Consider the following 12,402-nt stretch of genomic DNA (forward strand, 5'->3'; position numbering starts at 1 on the left):
GCCCAGGTCCACCTTAAGGAGGAAAGTTCTGGAGCAAGGGCGGGCATGGGGCTAGTGTTTACCCAAGCCCACCTCGGGGGCCAGGCACGGTGCTCCCCCACCCCGTGTCGTGTCTTTAATATTCTCCGCTGCTCCCCTGGGGGGTTCGAGAAGGAGTGTGAAGGTCAAGGGCATGGCGTGGCCAGGCCTGGGATGCCTGCGGGGCCAGCACGTACTCGAGCAAGCTAAGAGGCCCTGTCACAAACCACCGGAGTCGTAGCCAGGCGTTCTCACATGTGCTGGAACACAAGCCCCCCCTCCCAACTTCGGAGCACCCGGTGACACCCGTGGGACTCATGCTCTGCAGTCCACACTCTGGGAAATCTGGCCCAGCTCCTGCACCGACTGCTCGAACGGGGGCAGGTCCCTAATGTCTCGGGGTCTCTGTTCTCTTCCTACGGTTTCAGGGTGCTGACACGGGCCTCCCAAGGTAGCATGTGTCCATGTGTGTGTCACGCCACGTGTGTCCACCCTCAGCCATCGGGGTGACTGATGCCCTGGGGGCCAGGCCCTGGTGGTGAGAATCACGACGTGGGCCCCGTGTCTCTCCCGTGTGCACTGGGAGTCTCTGGCTGGCTGAAACTGACCAGCGGGAGGCCACCCCCTTGATGGAAGTGGCCTGTGCCCGGGTCTCAGCAGGCAGAATGGGACACCCTCCTAGCCAGAGTGACTGGCTCAGGGTGGGGACAGGACCCAGGATGTTTCAACCCGGACGTAATCCCAGCTCCTTTCGTCAATAGGGGAGACACTGTCATCCTTTGGCCATACGTGAATGAAGGAGCACCTGATCCTGATCACCCCTCACAGCTACCCGGGGACTAAGAGGGACCTGTTGGCTGAAGCTGAAACCACGAAAGGAACGCAAAAAAGATGAACCAAACCTGGGTCCTTGAGAGCTGCGGGAGCAAGCCTCACCTGAAGCCCACCCTGCCTTGGACTTGCCATTTGCAAGAGGCCAGGAATTGTCTTTATCGTGGAAGCCTGTTGGAGTTGATGTTTCCCTACTCGGAGCCCAAAACTCCCCGACCAACGCTAGATGGCATGCCCCATGCGGGAGAGCCAGCGCCGGTAACCTCAGCAGCACCCTGACTCCCACGATTACGCGCTACCTTGTGGGGTGCAAACTCTAGGTAGTCCTTGCATTGAAGAGCTCCCCGCTAAGTCCCTAATCTATTTCTTTCCATCAGAATCACTCTGGTGTCCGGGGTCTCACAGAGTAAGAATCTGCAGCCCCTGGAGTTGGGAATGACCCTCCCCCACCCAGCAGACACCCGGCATCCTGAGTTGTGGGGCCAGCCTGGGGCACCCCGGTTCTCCTCCACGCTCCACAGGCCCCCAGCCCTGCCTGACCATAACCTCCCCAGCACTTAGACTTGGAAAGATGTCCAGGCTACGTTCAGGCCGGAAGCACTTCTACTCTGTGGCACAAAGGCTTTCCTCCCCCACTCGGCCATTTCTCCGGCTTTGCTGGAGCCCCGGGAACCTGTGGGAAGTGGCAGGACCACCGCGGTCCCCACCGGTCCCCACCCGGGAGTCTCCAGGGAAGCCTGGTCCACTGGCTCATTCCCTGGGGGCTCCATTGCACAGACTGTTTCCTGGTGTGGCTGTCTTTTCCCTCCCAGACACAGAGAGAGAGAGAGGAGAGGAGGCGTCCCCTCCCTCAGCCGGGCCTGGTGGAAAGCAGGGTCCCCTCGGGCCGGGGCCACACAGGCGCAGGGCCAGCGCATGGAAATAACCGTTCTCCCGGCGGCCGCGTCCATCCTGAAAAACCGGCGCCGTTTCCCGAGCTGTTTCCGGGACCCCCCCCCCCAGCCCCACCCCAGCAGAATCGTGTCCTAGGACCCCGAAGCCCTGCAGAACGATTTCAGATTCCCCTTTGCAGGCAAAAGGCTCAAATCCAGCAAGAACAGAACGAGAACTGGGGCTCTGGTTGCAGGAGACACAAAGGGACCTCCCGCCCTGGTCTGCAGCGCCATCTAGTGGCCGGTATGAGGCAGTGCAGGCCGGGTAGAGGGTGCACAGGAAATACAGGTGGTTCTCACCTCGCCTGACCCTTGAGCGCAGAGAGGGCATCACAGCCTGGATCCCGGGCTGGGAAGGACGCGGGGCTGCAGGTGGTGTCTCGATGTGAGAACTGCTAGGGACCCAGAGCCTGAGCCAATCGAAGCCCCCTCACCTTGCCGAGCTCCTGGGTGCTCTCTCCATGGCTCGGAGGGACTCAGTTCTCAGGTCCTCGAAGGCTCCCATGCCTCACCAGTGAACCAAGTCTTCTCCGGGGCAGCAGAAAGAGCTTGAACTAGGAGGGAGAAGATCTGGGTTTCCACTGTGAGCTGCCTGGAGCGGTGGTTTAAAATTTTAGCCTCAGTTTGCTTGTCCGTAAAACAGGACCGGGAACTCGTAACTCGTAGGCTTGTTGCAACAATCAGATGGACAAGGGGAGAACGTTCGCGGTCACGCTCAGGTCCCACCGCAGCCCGCGGCAGGAGCAGAGCAGGAGCGGCGACCTTTCAACCAGACAGGCTTGGGTCTAACGCCAGGACCCCACTTCCTAGCTGACTGCGGGAGGGTCACGTGATGTCTCCATTTCCTTGGCTGTAAAGTGAACATAGTCATGTGGGAGGCTTGTGAGCCACCCAGTCACGGGTCTTGAAACCTGGGTTGACTGAAACGTTTATTGCCTCTTTTCAAGGCAGGCGAGTGACAGGTACCGAGTCCATATCACAACAAATGGGTGCAGACACGTTCCCGGTGTCCCCAGAGTGCCCAGCACAGCACCGTGGACTCAGTGATTCCGGGTAAGCCCGGGAGGCGACTGAACCGAACAGAGCAAACGGCACGGTCACAGTTCAATGTCACATGCGATTTATTCTACTTGTGCAAAATCAGTTTAGCCACATGTTGTAATGTTAGCCACATATTGTAATGCTTTACTGACCCTTGAGACTATCCACTAAATCAAAACACTCGCATTCTCCAGATACGAATCGCTGTTAGTTACACTCAGCAAAATTAATCTCCAATTAGTTACATTCAACAAAAGTAATCTCATGAATTAAAGACCATGACCACCTTGTAATTCTAAGTTCATTGAGGAAAAACGCGACGCTTTCAGGTATTAGCTACCGAATACAATCCAATTTGTTTCACATAAAGTAAAAAAGCATGATCCGTCAGTATGGTGTAATGGAGAACATTCTAAGGTAAAAATTTAGATTCTACACCCAGTTCCTTATTAATTCATTTTGTGGCCATATGAAAGTGACTCACCCATTTCTTCTCTGCTTTCCCATTGTGCAATGGATAAACAGTACCTCTCCTGGGGTAAAATTATATTTTTAAATGGCTGTGAAAATACTTGGAAAAAATATAAAATAGTGAGTATGTGTATGTATATAATGTTATTTCTACTTATAAAGATTTTCATATTAGTGAAGTGTCTTTTGAGTCTCTGTTGTGTAAATAAAAACAATGTCCTGGAAAGGCAGACGTTAAAGAGCATATATGTCCACTAAAAATAACATTAGTGCATTTATGACTGACCTATTGTTAAAAGAACTCCAAGTGCACCGTCAAATATCTTTGAAAATGTGAAATATATATATGACAGAGCGTTGGATGAATGGATGGCTGAATGGATGGGTAGCTACGTGACTGAGTGGATGGGGGGATGGGTGGCAGGTGACAGATGTCAGTGGTGAGCAAAACCAGAAAGGACCACTTGAGCCAGTTAGGAGGGTAAAGAGTCTGGGGGCTCTGGGGGCTGTGGAGGTGATCTGGGTGATGGCAAGGCTGGATCCAAGCTTGTTTGGAGATCCCCATGCCTGGGGCATACCCCTCACCCCACCTCCTACTCCAAAAGCTCTTATATCCGCCTGGTGGGCATTGCTTATCTGGGACCTACACAGACGATGGGTCTCCTGGGTCAGTCAGAGGCTGTGTTTTCACCACCCCCGGGACTCATCCAAGCTCTGGATGTGGGACAGAGCAGGTTTCCGTCGATGCTTCATGGATTAAGAACCGAGGTTGATTCACAGCCACCTGCATGGAGAAGGAGGTGACCAGGGTCAGTGCGCACGCCGGAAAGGAGAGGTTCGTGCAGGAATACCCCCCGAGCCTGGGTAGTGTAGGGTGACCATCACCCCGAGGACAGGACTTCTACGCTCACTGGATGGTGAGAGATTGTGCCCGAATAAAAGGGCAGCGGCTCCCAGAAGGCACAGAGGAACGGGGACCATGGCGGCTGGACTGGTCTCCGGTGAATGGGGCTCCGGTGAATGTCAGCACATAGGTGCGCCTGGCCCGGACACCTGAGCCGGACGACCACACCCTCGGGGCCTTTGTGCCATTGTCCTGTCTGCGGAGGACACACTGAGACTCGGGGCTCCCGGTGCCGAGGGCCGCGCCGAGTGCCAGCCTGGTGGGGACGGTTTATTTGATGTTTTTCAAAGAGCACATTTTTGCAGGAACTCGAGACCCAGTTAGAGATGTCCTTCACTTGGGAAACAGAAGCCACGGGAGAACAAGAAAGGATGAGAGGCCAATTTTCCCTCCGGTGTTTTTTCATTTTAGGTGGGGAGGACATCCAGAGTCACCCTGCCCCCACATACCAGATGTCCTCAGAAACTGAGCAGGACAAACGTTGGCATCCTTGTTGGGATTCACGTGCTAAGTATTCAGTAAGATTCACTGAAATCCCCTTGGAACTCTATCCGGGGAGGTGACTGGCCTCGTGTGCTGGCCCCGGTCTTACTCTGTCCATCTGAACTGCAGTGGCTCCTAGAACTTAGATAATGTGCACATATGCTATCAGGTCCTGGAGCAAAGGAGCCTCGGCAAAGCAGAGGCGTGATCCCTGCAAAACCAGCTCCTGGAGCTCCCCTAACGAAGACGAAGTCACGCGGAAAGGAACGTCGCCCCGTGGGGGACGTGTGCTAATCTGGCCTCCGCTGTGTGACTCAGAGGGTTCACTTGAGCTCTCTGGGCCCCATTTCCTCATTTCAAGGATGGAGCTCCTATCAACCACACTTTGCTGGGTTGGTTCAAAGTCTTATCTCAAGAGAATAAAGAGCTGAATGTGGGGAAGGCGGCCTTGGCTGGGGAAGAGCCTGAGGAGACAGGGGCATGTCCACACAACAGTGTCCCCTGATGGGGGACAGGACACAATGGGTCAGTAAGCAGAAGGGTCTCCATGACTCAAACTGCGTGGGCCCCAAACCAGAGAGAGACTAGAAGGCACTGTGCTAAGGAGTCTTAGTTATAATCGAGTGTCGTTGAACCTGAACCACTGCCAGTCACCCACATGCTGGGGCCCTCGGGGTGGCAGAGAACCCTGACCAGTGGGGGCAGCACCCGCGTCCCCAGGGGCTTCAGGGCCCCAGGAGGGTTCTTCCTTCGGACCACAACACTGCTCCCTCCACTGCTGGGCACCATGGAGCCCCAGGGAGAGAATTGTGGATTTCTCAGATAATTGCTAAAATACAATGTCTCCGGGTCTCCAACGAAAGGAAAAGCCAAGGGGCTTCATTCTAAACACCTGCCAGTCACGTGCACGCTAGTCTAAGTTACTGGAGCTCCGCGGCTAAAAGAATGGACCCCAGACCCGAATCCCAGCTCTGACCCTTCCTAGTTACGTTCCCAGGACATTCCTTCACCTGCCTGCCCCAGGTCCCCAGCAGTAAAAGTGGTAATAACACAGCCTCACGCGGTTGTCGGGAACCTGAGGGAGTTAACTTGTTTACAGTGTTTAGGAAGGGTTCTCACGCACCCACACGCTCAGCACTCCTGGGTATTTGCCAATATCGGTAAGAAACAGGGTCCTTCCCCAAGAGCCTGCTTGAGAGGGGAGAGAAAGAAACCCCGATGAGCTATGGGGTTGCTAAGGGCGTGGGGAGAACGCAGCTCAAGTCTGGGGAGTGTGTGGACAGAAAACCCCACTGAGTCTGGGGGGAAGCTGTCTGCTGTCGGACGGATCAGGGCCCCGAGCATTGAAAGGGCAGAAAAGCATCCTTCTGGCCAGCCAGCGGGGGGACGATGAGGACGTGGTTGGTGCGGCCGTCCCAAGCCAGGCATCACACACTGTGCCCGGCAGGGAGGCCAGTGCCGAGGCAGGACTGAGGCCGGGGGTCAGGGGGAGCTGAGATTCCCTGTGGGACGTCCCCCAGCACCGGGGACTCAGTGTGGCCCTGGGCAAGTCAGTCCCACCGGGGAATCTGCCATTCTCCCACTGGAAATTCCTACGGAGTGGGCTCTTCTCACGTGATGGGGATTGTGAGGGAGAGAGAGCGAGACAGAAGTGAATGTCCCCTGCTGGGAGAGGTGAAGTGACAACCTGAAATCCTCGTTCGGGGCCACCTCCCGAGTCCTTAACTCCTGTCAGGGGAGGGAGCTCCCTGGCAGGCCAGAGGGGCCAGAGACACGCAGGGGACTGGGCGCAGGGGAGGGGCGTAGGGGAAGGGTGTAGGGGAGGGGAGCAGGGGAGGGGAGCAGGGGAGGAGTACAGGTAGGGGGTGTGGCTAAGGGGTGCCGGTGAAGGGTGGCACCCAGGATGCCTTGGGGCAGCTCCAGGGCCCAGAGCCCATCTCAGGCCACCATCTGTAACCACATGGAGTCCGACAGTGTTTGGAGGCAGCAAACGACAGCTGCCAGACGTGGCCTGTGGTTTTTTCTCTCTAAATCTCAAAGCCTTTACAGAAATCCCAGGCCCGGGCGATGCCCCCTACAGGCGGGCACTAAGAAAACGGTGCTCCTCCGGAACAAGCGTCGCCCGTCTGTGATGAGCTGTATTCGGGCCCAGAGGGAGGTCCGGGCACCCGTGACCGTCATGGCTCAAAAGAGCCACTTCTCGCTCGGGGGCGCAGGTACTTAAAATCACGGAGAGGACACGGCCAGGCAGAGGCGTGTGCCCATCACACCATCCGGGACACGAGGCGCAGTTCGTGGTGAGGGCAAGGCTGTGGGGACACGGGACAGAGAGGAGTCGCGGATTCGCTCAGCACTCAAGGTGCCAGAGGCCGCCAGGGGTCTGCCTGTCCTCGCCTGGTTCCTGCCCTCTGTGCGCATGGTACCGCCGTCACCCGGCCCTGCTACAAAGGAGGAAAAACGAAGAAACCAAGGCACCAGGGGCTCGGGGACTCACCTGGGGCCGCCCGGGAGCGGGGGGCACAGGGCTGGCCTCGGAGGGGCACCGGGGCCGGCTCTCGTCTCGCCGCACCCCCCGGCGGCTCCGCGAGGCCTGCCCTTGTGCAAATGGACAGAACCTGACCTGGACAACCGATGGCCCGCTTCCCCTCCTGCAGCTTCGGGGGCTTTCCGCTAAGGGGCACGGAACGTGCCACCGGCCACCCGCCGTTCTCCAAAGCCCCCAGCACACGCCGTGTCGTCTCCGCCAGTGGCGAGGGTAGGACGCGCGCATCGGAGGCGCGTGGCTCTTCACTCACCTGCGGGCCCGCCGGGACCGCCTACCCAGAGAACACCTGGTAGCCGAAGTCGTCCGGCCCGGCTCTGAAGCTGTATTTGCCGGTCATTCTCTGGTAGTACGCGAGGACAAGGGCAGCCGCCCCGGCCACCACGGCGAAGACGGCCACCACGATGAGGACCAGGTAACCGGCTCCCAGGCCCGGCTCCGCGCCTGGACGCTCACCTGCAGGGAACGAGACGGATACAGCCGTGAGGTCCGCGCAGACCGGGAGGGACGCGTCTCCGTGGGCCGTGCATCACCCGTGGCCCCAGCCCTGCGACCTCACGGTCAGGGTGGACCGGAGGGCTTAGGACGGATTGGCGATGGAGCGAGCTCGCCACGGAGTCCGCCGCTCGGTGACCTTATTATCGGGATCTGACTGACCCGGAGCACCGTGCTGTGAGGCTCCGCACGGGCCCGTGTACGTGTGGGTTTCCGAAGGGGACAAAGCAGGTGTCCCAAGCCTGAGAGAGCGGGCATCAGCCAGGACGGCTCAGCCCGCCCGGCGTTCTGGATAACTCCTAGCCCCCAGGGGAGCGACAGGGCCCACGGTGCGGGGAGGTTGAGAGCTCGGCTGCGCGTGGAGACCCGGCTGGGCGCTGGAGAGGAGCGCGGGCCTTCCCTGGACCCCGAGGGCCAGTAAAAACACAGGAAAGCACGGACCCAAAAAAGTTGGAAATGGGGACTCGAATACTCAGGCACCCATGTTCATAGCAGCATTATTCACAACAGCCCAAGGGCGGAAACAAGCCAAGCGTTCATCAAAGGATGAGTGGATAGGGGCGCCTGGGCGACTCAGTCGGTTAAGCGTGGGACTTCGGCTCAGGTCACGATCTCGCGGTTCGTGGGTTCGACCCCCGCGTAGGGCTCTGGGCTGACAGCTCGGAGCCTGGAGCCTGCTTCGGATTCTGTGTCTCCCTCTCTCTCTGCCCCTCCCACACTCACACTCTGTCTCTCTCTCTCTCTCTCTCTCAAAAATAAATAAACATTAAAAAAAAAGGATGACTGGATAAACAAATGTGGTCCATCCACACAACGGAATATTGTCTGGCCATAGAAAGGAGCAAAGTCCCAATGGGTGCTTCAACATGAAGGAACCTCAAAACATCATGCCTAGTAAAAGGGGAGAGTCACAAGGGACGGCACACAGTATGACCCTGTCTATAGAACTATCCAGGAGGGGCAAAACCAGAGGCAGAAAGCAGACTGGTGCCCGGCTCTGAAGGAAGGGGACAGGGAGGGACTCCTAATCGGTGCAGGGCCACCAGCCGTCCCCACCCCCAGGGGAGAGAACTGCTCACCCCCGTGAGGAAGTCGGGGTGCATGGAGCACAGTGAGAGTGAGTGGGACCCACGACAGGGCACCTGCAGCAGAGCCAAAGCCACCCCTGCACCACGTTCACCTCTGTCCAGTCCCCCTGCATTGGGGGTGTCCACCTGGGTGACAAGGGACACCCGAGAGCCTGTCTCCTGTGTGGTTGCCGAGGTAGATGTCACTCTGGGTCTCCAGGGCATAGCACAGGTATGCAAAGTGGTCCAACAGTGGCATTGGGGACCCCTCCTGGCTGCCTGGGACAGAGGCAGTCATATCCTCCAGAGGGAAGGGTGTGCTGGATGAGGCTCCAGGGATGCATGCTGGAGCCACGTAACCTCCCAAGGCGCCCAGACACCGGACGGCCAGTTCCCCGACAGCTGCAGGGCTGGCCCCTAGACCCGGCCTCTGCGGTGCTATAGTGGGCGCCTGGCCTCCTCCCGTCCTCCGTGCGGGGCCGCGGTGCTAGCCCGAGCAGGGGGACCACACTGAGGATGTTGCAGCGGGAGAGAGGTAGACCCCGCTCACAGTGGAGCCCAGGGCGGAGCCCGGATGCAGCCTCCGGAGACAAATGAACCTGTTTGCTCACTGCCTATTTCCCCGGGTTTCTGTTACCTGTAGCTGAACGCTCCCACCTGACCCACCGGCCCAGAGCTGCTCTAGGTGGGGTCCACAGGCCAGCACAGTCCACTGGTTGCTGTGGCCCCACAGTGGTTACCAGTCTACACAAAATGGAGAGCAAGACATGACCCTCCCCATGGGAAGGGGTGTCTACCTGCCCAGGAGAGGCCGGTCACGTGGCGGGAGTTGCATGCGGGGCCCACAGTCGGACCACCTGCCAATCTCTTAATAAAGCACTGGCCCTTCACCAGGATGGCTTGAGAAGCCTGCACCGCGGGCAGGACGGTTGCCACGGTCACTTGGGGTAACTCACACAAACAGTCGTTTTGCAAAGACACTGAGTGATCAATGCTTCGGTGACGGGGACACAGCCCCTGCTGTGGGAAAGTGATGGAGAGCCTCTAAGCACATGTAGGGAACCCCCAGCTCCTCACTTCCGGGCAGCCCCAATGATGATTCCGGACCCTTCCTTCCGGGACATTTGTGCATCCGAAAGACATCACCTCAACCTTCTCTCCCTCTTTGTACAAAGCAACTCTAGCGAGGGAGGACTAATGAGTGATCTCGCGAAGCAAATGGCCATGGAAGAGTTCCCGGACGGAAATTAGAATATTGCGATGCTAACATAAGATGTCTTGGCAGCACGCATTCCGGAACAATGCCCACGGATTCCTCCTCAATCTCACCAATGCGCAGTGCTACGTGCGTCCTCCAGAAAGATACGTTGAGGTCCTGACCCCCACTACCACAGAACGTGATGGTCCTTGCAAATGTAATCAGTGAGGGACTCCTAATTGGTGCTGAAGCAGGAGAGGCTCTGACCCAATAGGACCCATGTCCTTGTAGGACGGCCATGTGAGGACACAGAGGCACCAGGGGAACCCCACGTGAGGACAGAGGCAGAGCTCCAGTAACGAGATCCTGCCAGCCAAGGAGAGCCACAGCAGCAAATGCCAGAAGCTGGGAGAGCCAGAGATAGATTCTCCCTCACTGCCCTAGTGGGACCCAGACCTGTCGACACCTTGATCTTGAACTTCTGGCCTCCAGAACCATGAGGTGCTCAGTCTGTGGCACTTAGTGTCCTGTGGCCCCAGCCCCAGAAAACACGGGGGGGGCGGGGGGCAGAGCGTGGGTGCACAGTCAGGGGACAGAGTGTGGGCACAGGGTGGGAGGGGGGCAATCCCAAAGAGATTTGTCTGCCAGTCTATCCCACCCCTGCAGTCCCCAACAGTATTTCTGTTCATATACACAATTAAAATGCAAAGTTTCCACCAACCGGGAGATTCCATGTTTCTAAATGACTTTTCTGTACATTTATATGGCACAATTATGGAGCACACAAGAGCTAATAACACAATGAGAAAGAACAATGCACCAAAGGAATGATCCTTGTTTTTGAGCCTGACAATTTATACCCTCATTATATTTGGTGTTCTCTGCAATGGTTGTTAGTTGGTGCTCTACTGGCTACAAATAATAACAACTAGCACTTATCTGGTAATTTCTATGGACAAGGCACTATATGAAGTAGAAATTAGTACTGTTCCCACTTTATAGATGTGGGAAATGAGACACAATGTAGTATGCCCATGCTGCAGAAAAAAAGGAGAGTGCTGGACACATAGTAGGGATATATGCCTGCCACATAGATGGAATAATGAATAAGTGGATGGATGGATGGATGGATGGATGGATGGATGATGGGTGGATGGATGGTGGGTGGATGGTGGGTGGATGGATGGATGGAAGGATGGATGGCTGGATGGCTGGCTGGCTGGCTGGCTGGATGAATGGATGGATGATGGGTGGGTGGATGGATGGATGGATGATGGGTGGATGGATGGATGGATGGATGGAAGGATGGATGGGTGGATGGATGATGGGTGGATGGATGGATGGATGGATGATGGGTGGATGGATGGTGGGTGGATGATGGGTGGATGGATGGATGGATGGATGATGGGTGGGTGGATGGATGGATGGATGGATGATGGGTGGATGGATGGATGGATGGATGATGGATGGGTGGATGGATGGGTGGATGGATGATGGGTGGATGGATGGATGGATGGATGATGGGTGGATGGATGGATGGATGGATGATGGGTGGATGGATGGATGGATGGATGATGGGTGGGTGGATGGATGGATGGATAGATAATGGGTGGATGGATGGATGGAAGGATGGATGGCTGGATGGGTGGATGCATGGATGCATGGATTGATGGCTGGCTGGCTGGCTGGCTGGATGGATGGAAGGATGGATGGGTGGATGGATGGGTGGATGGTGGGTGGGTGGATGGATGGAAGGATGGATGGCTGGCTGGCTGGCTGGCTGGATGGATGGATGGAAGGATGGGTGGATGGATGGGTGGATGGTGGGTGGGTGGGTGGATGGATGGAAGGATGGCTGGCTGGCTGGCTGGATGGATGGATGGAAGGATGGATGGATGGGTGGATGGTGGGTGGGTGGATGGGTGGATGGTGGGTGGGTGGATGGGTGGGCAGGCAGGTGGATGTATGGAGGAATAATGAATGGATGGATAGGATCCAGAAGACTCAGGAATTTTCCCAAGACCACACAACTAGAAGCATGAGAGTCCACATTCAAACTCAGGTCTCCTAACTCCAAGCCCAGTGCTTTTTCCACTCCAGTAGTTTCGACATTATCTATAATATCTGTGAATAAACAGGAATCCCATTTCTATAAACGAGAATGCAATTCACACATAATGTCTTTCGTATTAGGGCTCCTGGTCAACCAGTTCTCCTCAGCAGGTTAAGAAATGAGGAGGGTAGGAGAAGCATGTGGTCCCAGGATGGGCCCTTCAGCTGCCTGATGACCAGTGCAGACACCAGAGCCCGGAGCCCAGCTCCAGAAACTCCGAGTTAGTGGCCCTAGGACGTGCCCCCAAACCTGGGGTCTTTTAAATTTCACAAATACTTGGATGAGAACCAACAGTTGAGAATCACTG

General features: G+C 56.6%; 1 protein-coding gene across 1 annotated transcript in view; it reads right to left on the reverse strand.

Moving 5' to 3' along the window:
• Positions 1-2,884: 2,884 nt before the first annotated feature.
• UMODL1 (uromodulin like 1) overlaps positions 2,885-12,402 on the reverse strand; it is a 65,670-nt gene continuing 56,152 nt past the window's right edge. Inside the window, exons 21-22 of the mRNA XM_043595966.1 lie at positions 7,476-7,678; positions 2,885-4,077 (exon numbers count right to left, since the gene is read on the reverse strand). Coding sequence (XP_043451901.1) covers positions 7,497-7,678 — 182 coding nt within the window. The 3' untranslated portion in view covers positions 2,885-4,077; positions 7,476-7,496. The remainder of the gene's footprint in view (positions 4,078-7,475; positions 7,679-12,402) is intronic.

Source organism: Prionailurus bengalensis, chromosome C2, assembly GCF_016509475.1.
Source record: "Prionailurus bengalensis isolate Pbe53 chromosome C2, Fcat_Pben_1.1_paternal_pri, whole genome shotgun sequence".
Taxonomy (NCBI): Eukaryota; Metazoa; Chordata; class Mammalia; order Carnivora; family Felidae; genus Prionailurus; species Prionailurus bengalensis.